The sequence below is a fragment of the Platichthys flesus genome, chromosome 15 (assembly GCF_949316205.1).
Source record: "Platichthys flesus chromosome 15, fPlaFle2.1, whole genome shotgun sequence".
NCBI classification, from domain to species: domain Eukaryota; kingdom Metazoa; phylum Chordata; class Actinopteri; order Pleuronectiformes; family Pleuronectidae; genus Platichthys; species Platichthys flesus.
The window spans coordinates 4,409,816-4,430,644 of record NC_084959.1 but is presented as its reverse complement, the minus strand read 5'-3'; the positions used below and the strand labels follow the sequence as shown (position 1 = coordinate 4,430,644).

General features: G+C 42.8%; 2 protein-coding genes across 4 annotated transcripts; one reads left to right on the top strand and one right to left on the bottom strand.

Moving 5' to 3' along the window:
- The first annotated feature begins 747 nt into the window (after positions 1-747).
- Positions 748-13,161, top strand: bckdk (branched chain ketoacid dehydrogenase kinase). Its single transcript, XM_062406000.1, has 11 exons — positions 748-1,157; positions 3,485-3,553; positions 3,667-3,777; positions 5,235-5,282; positions 6,949-7,068; positions 7,263-7,361; positions 7,552-7,625; positions 8,182-8,310; positions 8,458-8,547; positions 8,649-8,807; positions 9,769-13,161. Exons 1-11 carry the CDS (start codon positions 909-911, stop codon positions 9,911-9,913), a joined length of 1,293 nt encoding a protein of 430 aa, XP_062261984.1. The 5' UTR covers positions 748-908; the 3' UTR covers positions 9,914-13,161.
- A 1,247-nt stretch (positions 13,162-14,408) lies between these two features.
- On the bottom strand, positions 14,409-19,350 carry orai2 (ORAI calcium release-activated calcium modulator 2). 3 transcript variants are annotated; one of them, XM_062406614.1, is made up of 3 exons: positions 19,195-19,350; positions 16,692-16,927; positions 14,409-15,954 (listed from the first exon to the last, which is right to left on the bottom strand). In XM_062406614.1, exons 2-3 carry the CDS (start codon positions 16,920-16,922, stop codon positions 15,382-15,384), a joined length of 804 nt encoding a protein of 267 aa, XP_062262598.1. In that variant the 5' UTR covers positions 16,923-16,927; positions 19,195-19,350; the 3' UTR covers positions 14,409-15,381. The 3 variants fall into 3 exon arrangements, with proteins under 3 accessions (XP_062262598.1, XP_062262597.1, XP_062262599.1); XM_062406613.1 differs by lacking the exon at positions 19,195-19,350 and adding an exon at positions 18,980-19,181; XM_062406615.1 differs by lacking the exon at positions 19,195-19,350 and adding an exon at positions 18,495-18,958.
- Between the last annotated feature and the right edge of the window lie 1,479 nt (positions 19,351-20,829).

Sequence of the window (20,829 nt, the reverse complement as noted above, 5' to 3'; positions counted from 1 at the left end):
GCAGCTGTCATGGTCTTCCAATCGCTTGTGTTATCAAGTTCAGGTCCTCAAATGATTCACTTTTCTATTTCTATCAAGAGAGAAAATCTTCACAACTGAGAAGCTGGAACCAGAAGATAATTGTCATTTTTTACTAGAAAAGATAATTTGAACGATTCATAGCCGAGTACTTGTTTCAGCTCTATTTGAAACCAACCAGATGTTTTGTCTCTGGTGTCTGAGTGTAGCCTTGTACACACAAGCATCGCACACTGATGTACACACAAGTGATAAAAGGTTATTATTTGCATGATTCTGATTCTGATTTCACTTTTTACTTCACTTTTTATATCTTTTATCTATTATATATATTTTATTCAGATATGTTTATGTCTAAATAAATGTTACTTGTATAAATATTAGAAAAAGGGAGTAAATAAGAAGTAAATAGTGAGTAAATATATATTGTTTCTTTTCATTGCTTTTGTTATGTGTGTTGTATTTATTGTTTTTGTATGTTTTTATGTTCTATGTTCATTGTATGCACCAATAACCAGAGCAAATTCCTCGTAAGTGTAAACCTACTTGGCAATAAATACTTTCTGTTTCTGAATCTGATTATTTCTATGATATGAAGGGGGTTAGGGTTGGGTTGGGGGGGGGGGGGGGGTGATGCTGTTTGGCTCCGCCTCCCTCTCGCGCTGATTAGCCGTCGTTACGTAACCCCCTGTTCGCTCGCCCATTGGCCGACGCGTACAAAGCCCTTTCTGTTCCTCGTACTGTACCACAGACGTGCAACCATCATGGCTCGACCCCGATGGATCCGTAGCAGCATCTGAACCCCTCAGTGCTCGCGCGAGGTTTTAGGGTCACACGACCCGGTCACACGCACCCACACAGGCCGCCCCCCCACACCACCTCGCGTCCAGATGCGTCCCGGGCTGGCGGGTCTAGCGGCGGAGATGCTGAGCGGGGCTTCGGGCAGGATCAGGCCGAGGCTCGGCAGCCTCTTGCTGGCCCCGGGCACCAGGACAGCGCCGCAGCCGACGTCCAGCGCGGAGAGCCCCCGATTCCGCTCCACGTCCTCCGTGCAGGGCTTCACGGAGCTGGCGAGGGAGAGGTCCAAGTCCGTCACGTCGTTCTACAACCAGTCCGGCATCGACATCTCCGCGGAGAAGGTGAGAGGAACCCCCCCACCCCACCCCCCGGTTAACGGCTTCACCCGGGACCGTGTGTCCGCCCGGTCGCGGTAAGCTAGCTGTAGCTTGACAGTTAGCCGTTAGCCGCACGGTGTTTTTGTGTGTGTTGCGTTCAGGAACACAGCTCAGGGAGTGAATGCAACTTTTTTAGGGGTGGGGGGGCTCGACTTGAATTGACAGGTTCATTCCCTTTGACAGTGCAGCGCGTGCACTTCTACACAACCTGTTCTGAACCAGAACCGGTTTTCGGTCGCTCCCCCCCGCTGTTGTTCAGTGGTTAAACTAGCTAGTTTTTTTATCCCGTTAAATTTAGCTTAAATATCATTTAAAAGATGAATGAGATTTATTCTTGTGAGTGTAACAGAAAAGCTGCCATTCCCACTATGACCACACAGAAGGTCAATGGTATCAGACCAGTAGATGTTGATCTTGCCTCTTTTTTTGTCCTTGATACAGATAATTAAACATTCAATGACACGAGATAGAAATGTACCAGCTCATAAGTAACAAAGGAAAGTTGTCTCACATAGATATACCCTGTTCTCTTATAACACCCCCCCCCCCTCCTCCTCCTGACTTATTCCTCCCTCCTCCTCTTCTTCAGTCCATGTTTGCCCCAAAGTGTTTTGATCCCCGGCATTCATTGATGTTTTGTCCCAAACATCAGCTCCAAATGAGTCTTTCTCATGCAGCTGCACGTCAAGATCAAATCCTGAGATAGGATAAACTGCTACTTCAGCACTTTTTAAAACACAAATGACTGTGGTTGCAAAGGAGTTGTGATCTTTCTGTTGAGACTGAATCTCTGGAGTTCTTCTCTTTATCTACAATCCGCTCTGCCTCTCCCTCTTGTTCCTTTTATACCGTACAGTTTCCCGTTCGGTACGGACGTGCACTCATGCCTCCCTGCACTTGAGCAAATATTTCCACAGGGTCGTAGCAGCAGGGGTCACTGGAGGGTAAACAAGGCCAATAAAATTAATGGCTGTTCCACTCTTGTGCACCACTTTGGCTTATTTGGACCAGTCATTAACATGAGATCGGATCCCTGTGCGAGGCTGCATTGGAGGATTGTGGTTTGGCTGGTCCCATCTCAAGTCACGTTGCAGGTGTTTACGACTTTTACACATGTGTTCCTCCATAATCAAGATAAGAAATCCAGATACATCAGGTCCTAGCAAGAACTGACTGCAGGAGGGACATCAACAAGACCTGGGATTTGGGATGATATAAACTGCAGCTAAATATAAGGTGTCAGCAACACATTATATTATATTATATTATATTATACTGCATTAAATCACATAATATTATACTGCATTAAATTGCATATTGCATTCTGACACTGTTCACTGTCTTGCATCTTGCATTTCCCTTTTTACTTCACTTTTTATATATTTTATCTATTATATATATATTTTATTTAGATATGTTTATGTCTAAATAAATGTTACTTTGTATAAATATTAGAAAAAGGGAGTAAATAGTGAGTAAATATATATTGTTTCTTTCTATTGCTTTTCTTATGGGTGTTGTATTTATTGTGTTTTTATGTTTCTATGTTCATTGTATGCACCAATAACAAGAGCAAATTCCATTTAGGTGTAAACCTTCTTGGCAACAAATACTTTCTGATTCTGATATTCAACTTTTTTAATAAAAACATTATAGTTATTTAAACTCTGAATGAAATTATCACATCTTTTGTATGCCATCATCTGTAGGTGTAACAGTCTTGTTGGTTCAGTGACCTGTGATTCACCACCTGCTGTCTCACATTAGCGCGTTTCCCTGGCTGAGCCTTGTCAAATCCTGTGTATAACACTATGTAATGTATGACTAAGTAGTTTTAAAATAAATGTTTGGCTCAAGAGGTTTAAATCATAATAATGTGTGTATAATACTATAGATATAGTATTTCTAGTAGAGCTCGACCATTTCTGGACTTTCAGAACCAAATCGACATTAGAGAGTTAAAACAAGATCATAAATTGGCCAATAATCATTTGTTATCATAATTTGAATGACCCTATTTGAATTAGTTGTTACAGAGTCGAGACAAAGGTACAAACAGTGTTTAATTTAGGATTTGTTCTTTTGTGGCAGCTAGTTTAATATTATTAAGATATAAGCATTAATAATAGGAAACTTATCACTGTACTCTTAATTAATTTCGGGAATGTGTGCTGCTGAGGAAATGGTGAAGATGCAGCTGTCTTTTTCTTAATTACTGTTTATTGCAGAAAGTCTCTTTCCCCTTGAACCTGCAGTGTGAACTTTATTGTGTGTGTCTTTGTTTCCTTCAGGCCTCAGTGCGACTGACCTTAGCAACCCTGTTGTATTCTGGGAAGTCTCCTGATGGGCATCACATCTTGGTAAATACGTCCTCTCTACATTGAGCGTATCTGTAAAAAGATGCTGTTTGATGTCTTTGACTCTTCGCTCACTTGCCCTCCACGATCATCCCTGTGTCTGTGTGTGATTTCAGAGCAGTGCCAAGTACCTCCACAAAGAGCTGCCTGTACGAATCGCTCACCGCATCAAGGGCTTCCGCAGTTTGCCCTTCATCATTGGCTGCAACCCCACGATTCTGCAAGTGGTAAGAACACAATTCCCCCCCCCCCCCCGGCACAGCTCCTGGATACAGAGTGAAGCTTTAAATGAAGTGAGGGTGTGTCAGTGGATGTTCTAATAAGAAGAGGACCACAAGGCCACAGCACAGTAAAGGCCTTGACTAAATTTTGGATGAAATTAGCAAAGTACTTTCTCATAGTGAGTGTGTGCGGCTGCGGCCTCCATTGTGGGCAGAGCACTAATTACGGAGTTGGCAGATCCGTTTGTCCCACATGTCCTGTCCAAGTTTTCAAGGGTTCCTGTGCTGGACACCAAATTACCCCTGAAGCCCAGGCGAGCACCTTGCATGGGAGCTCACTGCCGTCATTTCTGTTAGATGAAAAGCTCATTTAACAGAAATGCAGCCATTTAGCATTTACTCTGTGTAAACACAGCTGCTGTGACAAGGAGGGCGCAGCATGTCTGTAGCCCGCTGTGGAGGGGGGGCAGCGGTGGACTGAAAAGACTAAAGTACTTTTGCATTGAGCCACATACATATAAGTTGTACAACTTTAAATGTTCCTTTTTTAGACGTTCAGACTCGACATGTCAAGTAGAGCTCCTTTAGGAACACAATGTTTTTCTGCTGAAGACACTTCCTGTTTTGACACTTTGAAGGTTGTTCTAATGGAAACTGTCCACAGTCAATGGAAGCCTTTTGCACTCACTAAATTCTTTTGTACGGAGGAGTTGACAAAAGGCTCATACACAGTTGTCCCGAGCCCATAAATCTGAGTCTGAAACATAAAGCAGTTGTCAGTTTTTGTTGCACGCAAACAGAAGCAGTAAAACAACACCAGAGTCTGGAAGCAACACGTGTGTCATGGTTTCTATTTTCAGGGAGAGTTACTCGTTTGTCTTGTGGGGCCTGCACGTGGGAAACATGCTCTCTCTCTCTCTCTCTCTTTCTCACTCTCCCACTCTTCCTCCCTCTCTCTAAGTATTTTCAAGCAGGCTCTTCACAGCCGATTCACCACCTCTGTGCTCTTGAACTTTCACCTAGATCCCTTCCTTCCTGGCATCGTGCAGCTCCTCTGTGCTGATTACATAATGCCTGACTCCCTTTGAATGCCACCAGTTGAAATGTAGGTTATGGTGGCTTAATTCACTGCCGCAGCTCTTTCATTGACCAGTAACACAATGGTCGCAGCAGGTTTAGAGTTTCAGATGATCCACAATGAAAGCCCGATATGATTTCAACTCGTACGTAGCTGTGCAATAGGCGTTGTTTTCGGTGGAGGAGTTGTGCAAGCGTTGTCCATAACAAAGATGTTTTTTTCTAAGAAGTGTTCTGTTTTGTAATGTGAGCCACGTGTGGAGCTGTGCTGCCTGCAGGGCCCAGTCAAGGGGCTCGGCTGCTGGTGTGATGATTTCTGCTTGGGTGGACGATGACTAAAGAATCTGTCTAACAACAGCCTCCCCACCCTTTTTCTTGTTTTACAGCATGAACTGTATATCAGAGCGTACCACATGGTCAGTGACTTTCCACAGGTGAGTGTCCTACCCACACAAAGACACAGCAAGACACACAAACAAACACAAGGTTACAAGTTCAAGCCCTTCCTTTCTTCCCCGAACATCATCATCATCATGACCACAAACAGGAAGTGGGAGCATTTGATTTCATTTCTCATAGTCTTGGCTGCTGCAACTTCAGAATTGGTTAAGCTTTGCTGCAGCTCCACCTAAACCCAAACATTAATGTGGTTTCCATCACATCACGTCTGAATAAAAAGCCCCAAGTGACGTGTAAACCCCCCAAAACTCAAAGTTGTGTATATAAGCAAAGATATATAGAAAAAGAGACACACTCACATATGATTGATTAAACAGGAAGAGGTTTGTTTCGTCCTTAAAATTGTCTTTGGACAATTTCCCTAACATGCTGTCCCTTGCTATAAAAATAGAAATTCTTAACCACCCATGAACCAGGCAGCAATAAAAGTTGTGTAATAGGTTTTATACTTGTTTGTTTGTATCGGTGCTGCGTGTTTGCCAGAGCCTGGAATGTCTGAAACTAAGATCATGTATGTTTTTAACATAGTCAGAATTGTAACTGTCAAGAGCTCCCATCTTATGCAATCTTAGTTCTCTCTGGATTCAGTTACAGAAAACATGTGCTGGGTGGAATGTGGGTCGGTCCTCGTGGTTGTTACTTCTTGACGCTGACAGTGAACAGCCTCAGCTTTGGCTTCTTACTCAATCGCTATGTCCTTATGGCGACCCGGCAAGAAAGTCAAATGTGTCCTACTTGGTCCTGCGTTCATTACACTGCAAATATTTATCATACCATTCTGTTCTGCTCTATATAAAGACAGCCGTGAGTGTGTGCATGTGTGTGTGACTTGGCATGTGTGGGCGTATTTAGACCAGATCATTCTGTTCTGAGAACGTACCCGCTGGCTTTTCTATTTTCAATGTACACATAGATTCTGCAGAGGCAGAAGAATGTATATGTTACAGGGGATATACAGTACGTGAAGTATGCCCCCTACTGGTGGTTCTTTATAGCATTAAATCACTGTGGATGTTGACTGTTTTTTTTATCTGAGAACTTTGATCAGATATATAGGTATATATAGATTTGATAGGAATATATGACGTTGATCTACCAACTTGATAAACTAATAATCAAAGAGATTTTCACCGTCAGAGATACCAGCAGGTGTCGGCCATTATTAGTTCTGAAGAGAATGAGGTTGAGAAATCGCCTTTTGCGCACCAGAGGTCAAAAGGTCTTTCATATGCACATTTTCACAAATCAAATTCCCTTTATGTCATTTTCTTTAATAGCCATTTCTGTCCATTCATGATCAATTGGGGGCTTTTGTTGTGAACCAGGACGTGTGGAGTATATGAGGGTAACTTATCGGTAATGGGGATATAAACACTAAATAAGTAAAATGAGTTTTTGTTGACAACAGAGTGGTTATTATGATGCAACTCTGTCGTTCTCCTGATGGATTTATCGCAGTGAAACTTTGCATTCAGCTGAATTTATCAAAGCATCAGGTTAAAACATAATAATAAAACATTTTCAGTTTTCAGCGTTGACAGCAAAATGAAGCAGAAGTAGAGAAACCAGAGACTTTGATTTGATCCGGTTACAGTTGAAGGAAGTGACGGCGCTGACATGTGGTGATTTTGGTTTTCACAGATCAAAGATCAGGAGTCTGATGCTCGTTTCTGTAAACTGGTGCAGCAGCTCCTGGACGACCACAAAGACGTGGTCACCATGTTGGCTCAGGGCTTCAGGGAGTGCCGCCGACACATCCAGGTGAGAACTGCCCCCCCCTGCACCTCATGATTAAAGACAGAGAAAGTTTTAACTGCAGCAGGGAGATGATTCATAACTGATGATGCAATGAAGGGACTTACACTGAAGCTTTGTTTAATTGTAATCAGTCTTTATTTAATGTGAGTTTCGTCTGTGACGCAGGGAACTTTTCTTTTCCCCCTTCATTTTTTCAGGATGAGACTCTTATCCGCAGCTTCCTGGACACGACGCTCTGCTCTCGTCTGGGAATCCGAATGTTGGCCACGCACCATCTCGCCCTCCACGAAGAAAACGTACGTCTGAAAGGATCTCTGATTCACATGATTTTGGAAGGGTTTTGTTTGCCTACAGAATAACGTGTGATAAACCTAAGGGTCAGGTTGCGTTCATATTACTCAAACATTGCTGGGGTGTGTCTGAACAAACCGATCTCTTTCTCAATACTCAACACTGACTATCAGGCTCATTTCTCTGTGTTCTCAGCCTGATTTCGTCGGGATGATATGCAGACGCCTCTCTCCCAAAAAGATCATCGAGAAGTGGGTGGACTTTGCCAGGTGGGTGCTTGTGTACACGGCCGTGTTTGTTTATCACCTTCCGATGACTTTGTGCGAACGAGATATGAGCTATCAGTCCTGTTTACTTTCAGTCTTATCATGAAGTGACTTTCACTGAGGTCAAAAAGGAACAGTTCACATGTTCAATGTGTGTGAGTGTGTGTGTGTGTGGACTAATAATCAGTGAATAGCTGGGATTGAGCTCGTCTGTTATCGATTGGGTCAACACGAGGAAATCCACACCTGTTAGATATGATTCTCTGGCATGGATAAGCTTTCAACAACTATTTTATAGATTACTGGGAAACTAGTGTTTGGTGTATTTAACATTAAAGTACCCCGAACGAATACTGTCCTGTCCATTCATGCATTTAGTACCAAAATAAAGTTTCTGTTTTGATTTTATAAACATAAAGGTGATTCAGCTAGAAATTTTATTTACGACAGCAAAGTAAAAAGCAAGATGAATACATGTCAAATTTTGGTGAAGCAGAATAAAACATATTTAATATAAACAGTCTTTGTGGTTTTTCATGTGTTCCTCTGGTTCCACCAGACGTCTGTGTGAGCACCAGTATGGGAACTCGCCCCGGGTGAGGATCAACGGACACGTAGCCGCTCGTTTCCCCTTCATCCCTCTGCCTCTGGACTACATCCTGCCCGAGCTCCTGAAGAACGCCATGAGGTAACGTTTCCACTCGCTGACTGGATCGGGCTGACTGCGTGTTTCTCCAGGAAACTTCGAAGAATTTAGCTATTTTTAGTTTGTGTCCTCCATAAATCACTATCTGTCCATAACATGTGTCTATGTCTGTCTCCCCCCCCCCCCCAGGTCCACCATGGAGAGTCATTTGGACACCCCGTACAATGTGCCTGATGTGGTCATCACTATCGCCAACAATGACTTTGATTTTGTCATCAGGTGAGTGGCTGTTCAACTGCAGCTGGTTTCATGAATATCTCAATTTAAAATCTGTATTGTGCTGCTCACAGGTTTTTAACATACAACATGGTTTGTTTCAGGATCTCAGACCGCGGTGGGGGAATCCCTCACAACATACTTGACAAAGTGATGGACTACCACTTCAGCACGGCCGAGGAGAGCGCGCAGGACCCTCGCATGAGCAACAACCTCTTCAACAACATTACCAACAGTGGAAACCAGTCCAGCCCGATGCATGGGTAAGACTGGGAATGTACATTATTTGTTGAGTATCGACTAAAGTGCACGTGATATATTGCTTTTTTCTGTCACTTTTAAGTCGTGAGTGTAATTGTTCACATACTATCTGTGTACTACATGTGTACTATGCCTGTTCCTGGAGGAGTTCACTAGAGGGGACTTCACAGAACGTGCACAGATTTTCATTCTGTAAAGAACTAAAACGTACTGCCCCTACTGGTCATGTGCATATTGCATCCTGGTGCTTTCTCAGCACGTGAACAATAAAAGCACCAAACGGATGCAGGATACATGAAGCAGCCCTGACATCAGGGCTGCTTCCACTGACATCAGGGCATCTTCCACTGACCTGAACAACATAAACGGTCAATAGACTAGAAAACGATGTCCGTAAACATTGACGTTGTTTTGCAGGATTGTGTGAACCTATAAAATGTCAAAATGCCTTTTTACCTCTGATTTCACACATCTAGATACAATCCAGATGTGATTTACACATGTTTTAGTTCAGTAGATGGTTAAAGGTTACTTAGAAAGCACTTTCCTACTCATGATGATCAATACTCTTTGCAGTACAGTCATCCACTCATTCAAACTGGAATTCATACAGTGCATTTAAGTGCAGCGCGTCCTCTCATCAATAATGTGGCCGCACTTTCCAAAGTAACATGACCGGACATTTTCCCTCTTGTGAGATGATTTTTTTAAAAAAGCTTCATTTGCTGATTATTATCAACTGAAGACAAAACGCAGCAGTAAACACAATTTCAAACTTCCTCAAATTGTTAAAGCGGATGTTCACTACTCTCCCACTCCCCCCCCCCACACACACACACACACTTGTTTTCAATGTTTTGCGCACATGCAGCCATTTCCATTCAGCTGTGAATCCCTCAGCTGAGCAGCACAGACATGAGTCGATGCTTCAGTGCCTGTGTCTTTCTCCCCCCCCCCCCCCAGGTTCGGCTTCGGCTTGCCCACTTCTCAGGCCTATGCAGAGTACCTGGGCGGCTCCTTGACCATACAGTCTATGCAGGGCATCGGCACCGACGTCTACCTGCGTCTGCGCCACATCGACGGCAAAGGAGAGAGCTTCAGGGTGTAAAGCTGCCCCCCCCACCTCCCCCGTCATCCCTGTAGATCCCGACCTGGGATTCAGGCCGTGCAGGAGTGAAGAAGGGCTTCCTCCTCCAGGGAGGCTGGCATGGACTACAGGACTTCGGTCCACAGAGTGATAGCCTACACAGTATGTTGTCAAAAAAGAAGCTCATAATTTCACCAACTCACTACTTGTTTGTATTTTGTTGTTTATTTCTGCCTTAGACTGATTATAAGCTATGTTAGCTGTCAACTTGATGATTTCAATAGTTTTTTCCTTTGTGTATGAGCGTTTGATTGTGTAGGTTCATGGGACAAACTGTGCTTGACAGATCCTCGCAGTGCGCTATCCGCCGGTGGTTTTTAGTGTATGAGGGACGATGGCGTACGTTTGCAGTAACAGACAGTAGTTTCACTTCAGGGTCTTTATATTAAAGGAGACATATGATGCCCCCCCCCCCCCCCCCCCATTGGTCTGTCCTTTGAGTCTGGCGGGGACTAATCCTTCTGTCCGTCCTCTGCGTTCTGCTTGTCAGTGTTTGTGCTCGTCTTCTCAAGGTTTACAGATAAAGAAGAAACACAGGAAATTGGGGGCAGTGTAGCCAATAAGCGAGAGAACCATGAGGAACTTAAAGAAACTACTACTCATATACATATATGACGTTACTATATGACGGCAGCTTTTGCCTCCTTTCTAAAGAGGAACGTCATCACAACCTCCTCCAGGTCACGGGTGTTGTTGTCGGAAACCTCTCGACTCTGCGCTGCCCTCTAGTGGATGTTATAGCTTAAAAACAATGTAAAACAAAATACTTGGATGTCAGGGTTACATTGTTCAGGCTTCATTAGGACCGGGGCCAATAAACCGGACTAAGAAGAAGACAGAGGCTGATGAGAGGAGCTGCAGCAACGGACATGCAAATATTTCAAGTAATAAAGATTAGGAACCTGAATCAGAGCAGAATATGTCTCCTTGTTAAAGATCAGACACTTGCCAGGATGTGTGATAAACCTCGGCCCTCGACCACCAGTAGCATTATTCTACAACCCCACCTCCAGCTCAGTTCGGTTCGGCCGTGGCTGAGAAAACGCAGAAGTTAAAAAAAAAAGCCAAACAAATCACCAGATGCTCATTAAACAGATTTGCGTCTTGTTCTGTTTTGAGAACACACGACAACGAGATATGTTGGTGGAGCTTTCAGGCGGGGGAGCCAACCCAGATGTTCAGTTGCCTTACTGTGTGACGCTTCCACCGCTTGCTTTTACTCTTCTCTGCTTTCTTTATTTCTCTTATTTTCCGTTGCCTTTTATTGGTTCACACAGATGCATGCCGTGTCAGTCATTAGTTCATTAGTTTGATGTTTAGTTTATTTTTTTTTGGTCATAAAATGCTCATCACCTGCACCGATCACAGCAGATTTTGAGTTTATTGTTCACCGCTTCAGAGTGACAATATACCAGAGAAGTATTATCCTGCATTGTCTTCTATTTCAGTTTTTGTTTTTATGACTTAAAAATTCTGTTTGGAAAATCTAATTTGTGTTTGTTTTTTTTTAAAGTAAGTTTTGTATGAGATCACATCTGTGGGAGATAAGATCAGCGACGGTTGTTAATAATTATCTCCATAATCCAGACTGAATTTCCACAAGACAACAAATGGCCACTTGTGTATTTTGTATAGTTTATTTTAGGAGTTTTGGCCCCTTTTTACCTCCTATTTAAAAAGAGGCATCTCTACTTCCTCCCACTGTCCAGGAATGAAGCTCAGACGTCCTCGATATGAACGTTCTCGAGTGGTGGAGTCCCAGAAGGGAGGTCCTGTCATTTCACGTTTAAGTTAGTTTATTATCTTCAACACTAAACATTTTATTTGTCATGTCATTATCTCAGGATTACAGGCTTCTGACCTTTGTTGTCAGTCCGAGTCGGTTTTTAATCAGTCGTTCCTTTTTGACCTGAGGACAAACGGATGATTATTACAAAACAAAAACATCCCTCTTACGGAAAAGAGGAAAATCTAATGTGAGATCAAATTTAAATTAATATATTCAAGTTGTGATCTCTCCCCGAGAAGTGATTAGTAACCCTGGCCTCTCTGAGTTTCCAATTTGAATCGACATGAATCCGGTTACACATGTTCAGCCGAGTTCCTCTCCCATTATCTGCGTAACATTCCCCACTTGCTCTCAAGCAGCAGATCAACCTGACGTCTACTCGAGTTCTGGGAGCAGATGCCATGATACTGATGTTTGGGAATCTTAACAGGACAAACGGGAACATCTGTGAACTTTGTAAAAAATCACGTGAACTTGTCATTTTTTTGGGCTGTGAGAGATTCACCCTGTGCGTTATCAGTTGTATCACTGGCCTGGAGCTGAAATATATTAAATCCAAAAAATCTGCATATTGAAAGCTTAAGAATCGCATAAATATTATAAATGGAATAATGGAATAAAGACTGTTTGTTTCACAAGTTGTGAATATTGGAGGAGTCTGGACGTTTTCTAAATCTTACAAATCAAGTAACCGGTTCCCTTGAGTGTGCTTCACTTCCCCTTCCAGTGCGTTTACATAGAAAATGTTCCCTTGAGTTTAAGATGAGACATTTTGTCTTGTGGGACGTTGTGAAAACACAAGTGAACCAGTTATTTCAGTTGTAATGTGACACAATCTGATTGAATTAGTGAGAGGTTTGTCTTTATGAAACATAACTTGTTTAACTGTGTAACCTGTATTCTTTGCTGAGGCCATGTGTTTGACTTCATGTGTTTTCTTTGTGGATTTGAAGGTCTAGAAGATGTCGTAGCTTGTGCATGTGAAGCTGGGGGGGGGGGGGGGGGGGCTGAAATATGGATTAAAATCTGTGTCCTTTTTCAGGTACGTTATAAAGAATTTTTGTTTCTTCTATTCAACCAGGATGTAACTTCTTGAATTTTAGAAAACCTGCAGTGTCATGTATGAAGTGTTGAAACATGTGCACTGTCTGCCCTCTGTTGGCCGAAAAAAGAAGTGTTTCCAGACTGAGCATCGTTTCAGTTATTTAAAGAAAAGGAAAAGAGGTCATATGACATATATAAAAGAAAAGTAAGATTATTTCCATTTTCCAGGTTTGGGGTTTGTTATTTTTGCAGATAGAAATGAAGATGATTCATGTTACTGAGAGAAAGTGCTGCCATGATGGAATGTGTTTGCTTCTCCCACATGTTTTCTGTTGTGTTGAGGACATTTTAGACATTAAATTTTATTTGGTTGGAACTTTTGATTCATCGTTTTTTGCTTGTTTGTGATCGGAAAGTTGAATTTACTCACTCTTGCCTGGAAGCTATACAATATACAAATAGCCACAGACTGTGTGTTGACCTGAGCTTTGCAGGGGGGGGCTTCTCAGCTGGGCGGGAACAGGACAGCCAGAAAACAAGCCACAGACAATTTACACCTGACAACACAATAATTAACACATTGGAATGACAAAGTATGATTTCACATCCAGGATCAACAATATTTTAGTTACTTTGGAGTCTCGTTTGAAACCAAACTGATGAATTTAAGCCAGAGTTCAGACTCCACCATCTCCTGAGGGACGTACGACTCTTCAGCTGCTGAACGTTGACAAAAGACAAGGACACTTTGGATTTATCATATATACACATTTTAATGTTTGAAGTTCTGCTGCCGTCTGTGATTCTCATCATCATCTCAATGAGCTCCACACTTTCCATTTAAGAAGCACGAATCCACAAACAAGTATTTTTGCCGCAACAACTACAAGTGCACTTTCTTTTTCCATCTCTTCAGAGAAGCAGGAAACAAACAACCGAGTGTCACTTTGGTCAGTCATCGGATTGTGGAATGTGATAAACAGGTTGTGATAACTTCTTCCTTCTTTAATAATATAAATCAAAAAACAACAGCACAGTAACATAGTCCGGCCTCGTCCAACAAACCATCTCCTGCTTCTCTGAGTCAACACAAACTTAAGGGACGATCGAAGCAGAGGTCAAGAGGTCAAGCTGATCACAACACAAGCTCTCACTCTCTTCACTCGTTTTCCTTTTGGCGTTTGCACATTTCCAGACGACAGAAACAAAAGATCTGCTTGTGTTGAAACCTTACACGTTCGTGAGAAGGCATCGTTCAGTAAGGCAGAGCTGTATTTGGACAGTAGCACATTCATATCGAAGCAGCATCGGTTTGATTAGTAAAAGCTCTTCGACGGAAGAAAACAATAAAACAGGTCCGAGGCTTGCATGAGTTTTTTTGGACATAAAAAAACAAACAAAGCAGTGACAACTACGTCTTTGCTATTTTACACTGACACTTTAAGACTTGACAATTTGTTGTTTCTGAACCATGCTGCACATACATTCTGTGTAGACACACAACCTCCATCAGCCACAACAGAGCAAAGCAGGCAAGCAGGTTGCGGTGACAATGTTTACAATTAAAACGAGCTCAGTGAAGCGTGGGAGCGGGGGGGGGGGGGGGGGGGGGGGGGGTTGTGAGCAAAAACTAAAGTAACAGATTTCCACGAAACTTGGTAACGCAAATCAGAAAGTGTCAAGAAAAGAACACAATTTAGGTGCAGATCCCCGACAAAGATTCAGGATAACACATTTTGTTGTTGTTGATCCCTTTAACATTGTGAGATCACGCTTTTCTCAGCCTCTTCATAGTTTGCATTGGGGGGTTTAGGCTTTAACTTGTTCGATCAACCCATCATTCTTCCAGAATAGAGTCTGATTTGGTCTTTGCTCGTTGAATATGAATCCTAAGAAATCTGAATTTTTGGATTCTCTTGTCGAATCCTTTCAACATTTGTGAAAATCCACATTTATGAGTAAGAGTAAAAAGAAAGATTTAAATGGATGAATGAATATTTATAAATGCTTAACTTGAAAAAACTTTACTTTGGCATTTCTTATTTTTCATCTTGCTCCTAATGCTGATCCTGGCTCAGTTATTAATTTAATCAGTGTAAATTATTGATGTCGTGTGAATTTAAAGAGAGATTCACGCCGCTCTGTTGATTCATTCATTGTCTTCATATAATCTTTGGCAGAGCACAGTTCAATAAGGGATTCCAGAGCGAATCTGGAATATTTTGCCGACGTAGAACTCGACCCTGAATGAAACCGCTCATCACACGACGCTCCCACGCCAACACGACAGAAACAACATGGCACATAGAACCTAGTAGCCCTTCTGCTGTAAACCTTTTTCAACGTTAGTATTTGAACGACACATCTCGAACAGACGAGCTAACTGCACGAAACCTACAACATAAATTGACCTTAAGAATAAGTTAGCGGCCTGACATGTAACAGCCATTTGAATCGCAAAGAGAGGGGGGGGGGGGGTTAAAGCCTCCGAGTCCGAGCAAGGCAATATCAACGACCCGGACCGGAGTCAGAGCGGTGAGAAGGTTTAGATAAAAATAAGATACAAGTGGAAGTTCTCAAAGCTGCTGTGAGGCCATCACACAGTCTGGAGGGACCGCTCATGGCCGTCCAGCTGTATCTTAATCTTGTGCAGTTCCTCTATCTCCTCGTGGTGCCGGTCTGTCTTGTGGCGCACCAGCGAGCGATAGAAGTGGATGGTAAACACCACGAAGATCACCCCCACCGGCACCATGATGATGGTGGAGGCCAGCGCCGCGTCCCAGCCGCTGTGGTCCACGTTCTTGCACTTTGCTGTGGCCCCCGTCGTGCCGTTGTCGGGGTCGGCCTTTTTGTCCAGGCAGGATTCTATGGGCAGGAACTTGATCCAGCAGAGGAGCACCACCTCCGTCAGGAACAGGAAGATGCCCAGGGCCGTGGAGAAGCCCCAGGCCAGCTCGATGTAGTAGTGCATGCGCTCGTGGGGCGACTCGCTGACGGAGTTGAGGTTGTGGATGTTGCTGACGGCCTCCACGTTGGGCAGGATGCAGGTGCTGATCAGCAGAGCGAAGAGGTGCACCGCCACCAGCACGGTGGTGCACACGCTGAAGGCGATGAGGAGCACGCGGGGGTAATCGTACTTCATCTCCAGCGTCACCTCCACCATGGCCACCTACAGCATCCAGACACAAGTGCATCAGCAAGTTAATGCATGTAAACAAACCCCGGGTGTCCTGAGGTCAACGGAGCCTGGGTCATATCAACATGATTCACATATAACACACATGACATATAAAAAACACATGACATATAAAAACACATAACCTTGAAATGACGATAACACAGATGAAGAAGTTGTGTCTGTCGTCCGGAAGAAGACTCATAATAAAAAAAGTTTAAACTGTGTTCTACAAAGCCCAATCTGATTTTGAGGCCGGAAGCTTCTGGTTTCCATTTCCACTCTGACCAATCACATTTGAGCAGTCACATCATATATCCTCAGTTTGATGACTGAGTCTGTTTAGAGTCATGCTGCAGCAGTAAACTGACAAAGAGAGAAAACCATGACCTGAAACTCGTCACGTCTCCGTTGCTGAAACCAGAGGATGTTTTTGCGTTTGACTTCACAGATGGACGAAGCAACGAATTGACTGAAAACCATGAAACCACGTGTTCAACATACTAATAATGCTCTGCAGTACAGACCCTGGCTTATAACATCTTACAGCAGACGTGATGCATGTGACTTCCACTCAAAGATCAGTTCTGTGTGTGACACAAACATATAAAGTGGTAACACAGTGATGCTCAGTATCCATCAAGCTGAGTCTTGTGGATCTGAAACACACAGAAACCAGAAGCCACAGATCCGCCCAGTGCTTCCTTTATGAAACTGTGAGCACCACTGACCATGGCGAAGCCGGAGAGCAGAGCGGACGTCCTGCTGGAGGCCTTCAGCTTGGCCCGGCTCAGGTAGAGCTTCCTCCAGGACAGGGCCTGCACCGAGTGGTGGTTGGAGCTGACCAGTTCCAGGTAGCTGCGCCGCACCCAGTCCCTGTAGTCCATCCCCCCCCCATCGGGAGGGTGCTCCGAGACCCCCGGGGCCGGGGAGCCCATAGGCACATTCAGCTCGCTGCTCATGGCACCTGGTGGGGATGAAGGAGAGAGAGAGAGAGAGAGAGTCAGTGTGGTTTCTGGTTCCTCGTCGAGGGGACTTCAGAAGCATAGACTGAATATAAAGATGGACGACACCACAGTACAGGTTCTAAACCCCACCACCTCCATGTTAGCAGGTGGAGAATGGACCATGAACTACAAGTACACGTAAAATCGTTTTTTCTCTTACATTTTAAGTCGTTTTTAATCACACAACATAAACACTTTGTTGTTACGGTAAAAGTGGTAACACAACAACCATCTGCTAAATATAAACTGACTTATCGTCTCATCGTTGTGCATGATTCCAATCTGCTAACAGGACATGTCCCAATGTTACATTTATGAAATGAATGTTTGTTTTCATGGAGCAGAGCCACATACCACAGCAGTGATAACCTCAGACTGTTTGTAAGCTCACGTCCCTGAAGAGACTTTATTCAAATATAAACACAACTCAACAGGAACACACAATAATCCACCAAAGAAAACACCATCAAACTATTTAATGTGAAGCTCCTCATCATGACTGTTTATTCTACAATCTAATGACACTAAGCAGATAATCACTGAGTAGATAACACAATGATTATAGTAACTTTGATTCTTTACTCAAAACAAGTATTTATCTGTATATAAATATCCATTTTATGTAGAATAGTATTTTTTGTAGTTTATTAAGTTTAAAGCAAACTGGAGACTCAAACTTTAGTGTATGTTTTAATATAACATTTTATGTTTTTTATTCATTAATGTCTATTTATACATACAATTTGTTTTTCAACTATTTACTTACTTACTAACTTTCTACCCTTGTATACCCAACTGATTATCTCTGGTTTCACATTCTCCTCCTCAAGCATGTTATTATTTTAATCACTATCCTTTTCACATTTTATTATTTAATATATCTTTATCACATCTGTCTTATTTCTTATCTTATCATTTTGTAATCTATTTTAGTTTTTTAAAAATAAGTTTATCTGCCTCTAGTTTGCTTATTTCCTTTTTGTAAGATGCACAACACGTTTCCTCACTTCCTGTTTATATTGTTTTGTCTGCTTGGTTTAATTCTAATTGTCTACCCCCCCCCCCGTTTGCAGAGAAACTTGATTTTTCTCTGCTTTTGTGTCAACAGTACCCTTATATGCAGCAAAGTTTATTAAAAGACATTTTGTTTTAATGAAGTATCGATCTTTATTGTCTTTATTTTCAGGCATCACATGCTTTGAACAACCTCAAGCTAAATTTAAAAAAAATCAGCAGCAAACTCCTCTATGCCACAACACTTGACATTCGCTGTGACAGATGACATCTGACCAAACAAGGACATGTGCAGAAGTGGCTCCTTCATGACCCCATGTTTGTTTTGGAGACACTTTTTTTAATTCAGACTAAATTATGCATTTGCAGTGATTATACATGTAAACACTGTGATGACAGTGAAAACAAACATGTTAGTGCACTGTACAAACTTGTCAAGTTGTTTTTACTCGTGCATCCTCATGGCTACTTAGTTTTGTGACATTGCATTTGACTATTTGACCTAGTTTTTACCTTTTACATGTTACTTGTTCTTCTGAGCTGACCTGGTCTTCTCCTCCTTCTTAACACGCGGACCCTTGTGTTAAATAAAACCCTGACACGTCAACTGCTGCAAAAGGACAAACTCACTTTTCTTTGCCTGTGCAAACACGAACCAACTGGTTTTTCCGGGTTCGTGCAAACTTGTGCAAACCGACCCCAGGTCTGCACCGCGGGTCTCCTCGGGGCCCCTGCTGCAGAGTCTGCAGGACAGCGAACCTATATTATATTTAGAACGGCGGTGAAGTTAGCAGGATACGTTTACCTAGCATCGGCAAATAACCGCGCTAGTCCACCAGGGCCATGCATTAGTGCTAAATATACACAGATAGAAAGGAAACTGATCAAACGGGAAATCAAGTTAAAATGCCAGTAAATCCCGCAGCTAGCAAACAGTTTGAAGCTAACTCCTCTTACAGGGATTCGAACTTGTGTATGTTTTGTTGTTTCCATCTCACCGGTTCGCAGAGGAGCTTTTAACCGGACCCGGATCTTCTTCTCTCCTCGCGCTGCTCCAACCTCACGACTGCGCTGCTACACCCGGAGATCTGACGCAGTTTTTCTCGCGTCAACTACTTCCGCTCTTCCGTGTTTCCAGACGTTAGCATTAGCTTTAGCTCCGGTGGAGGGAACAGCGCACCCCGCTCCCCGCCCGCCGCCCCGCTGCTCTCACCTGGGGGATGTGTCGCCTCCTCTTCGCCGGCTCCACTCCACCGGGCATCGGCCGTCTCTCGGGTTCGGGTCGTCGGGACCTGAGACCCGCGGAAGACGGGAGGGAATCGAACCTGGAGCGGTAGCAAGAGGACTTCCGGATGGGTGTGTGTGTGCCTTCAAAGTAAAAGCACGATTCTCCATTCGGTTGTACGCAAGACGTTCGGATATGGCAGCACATTAGTGCCATACATGACACATAAAAATGGATCACTATCAAGAAATGTTTGTTGTTGAATGTTTTTAATTGTATAACTGTGTAGATTCATGTTAGTGAGACTGTCCAATAATGAAAGGTATTTGTTATATTGTGAAAAGTTTATTTTGGTAACAATAAATAATTTATACAGAGCCCCTGAAGTTCCAAAAGATATTTTTTGTAATAATGCATGCAAGAGGTTGTTTGTGCTTTATTCACCCAGATGCATTATCACCATATTCATACCATAGCGAAAGAGAAAAATAAAAACTAATAAAGTTATATTTTCACCTGCGTCATACAATGAAATGCTTGTTGCACAGAGACACAGGATTGTCAGGAATCATTTGCTGAAGAAAAACAGGCTCAGCCGACAGAAGGACTCTTATTCAATCATAATATGTAAGAAATTAACCAGCTCTTGAAAGCTATAAACACAGCTTATTGTTGTCTTCAAAGCATCGGCTAGTCATGTCTTTACAAGGCAGATGTTAACTCTGTGTGTACACAACTTATTTATCTTGTGCGAACAAGATACACATATATCATCTTTTGGGACTTCAGGGGTTCAGTGAGGTGTTTTTGTTAAAGTTCTATGCAGCTGTTCAGGCGTTGAAAAGCATTTGTGCCACACCAGAAAAAGAAAAATGGATTACCATCCCGATATAACGTGAAAATCTTGCTGTTGTAAACCATTATTAACATCAAACAACATAGTACACACAATGTTAAAATCCCAGGCTGAGGCACAGCGGAATCACCCGTCAGCCATTCTGGAAGTTTCTAAAGAACCTCAATTCACTGGCCACTGAAGCCACCTCACTGATGACAGATTGGTTTAATCAGGGTAGAGCTGGAGGAGAGACAAGAGGAAATCAGGAACAAAGAACGGGAACAATCAGCCAAGTGTCTGTTCACTGATGCAGAGAAGAGAATATAAAATGGAGTTCTGTTGAACATTGCGTCCAAAAAACATCCTCGGGCTGTTGTCGTTATGCTTTTGACGGCGATGGCTCAGATGTGTACAAACAGAACAGTGAACATGAGGCATTTGCAGAGAAACTGTATAACCTTCTGTAAATGCTTCTTAAATATAGTTTTACAAAGATCAACAAACTTCAGATGCAACGAAAGGAGTCCTGACATCTGAGCACAGGTGTAGATTATCATCACCTGAGGCCCTCACACGTGTTCACTCAACCCACTTCAGACCAATCCTGCAAAACTAGAGATAATCAGACGTTAATCCACCACAGTGCAGACTCCGAATCTCCAGTATTATTTTCTTAATCTCTAAATAATTGCATCTTTAATCTGCATTTAAACCTGAATAATTCTAAAAGCTTCATTTAATAGTGTAATAGTGCATAATTGTTATGCAACATTACACACAGATAA

Coding starts and splice junctions, on each gene's coding strand:
- bckdk (XM_062406000.1), top strand. CDS start 909: ATGCGTCCCGGGCTGGCGGGTCTAGCGGCGGAGATGCTGAGCGGGGCT. Junction 7,626..8,181: donor AAGTGGGTGGACTTTGCCAG/GTGGGTGCTTGT, acceptor TGGTTCCACCAG/ACGTCTGTGTGAGCACCAGT. Junction 8,808..9,768: donor CAGTCCAGCCCGATGCATGG/GTAAGACTGGGA, acceptor CCCCCCCCCCAG/GTTCGGCTTCGGCTTGCCCA.
- orai2 (XM_062406614.1), bottom strand. CDS start 16,922: ATGAGCAGCGAGCTGAATGTGCCTATGGGCTCCCCGGCCCCGGGGGTC. Junction 15,955..16,691: donor TGCTCTCCGGCTTCGCCATG/GTCAGTGGTGCT, acceptor TGGATGCTGTAG/GTGGCCATGGTGGAGGTGAC.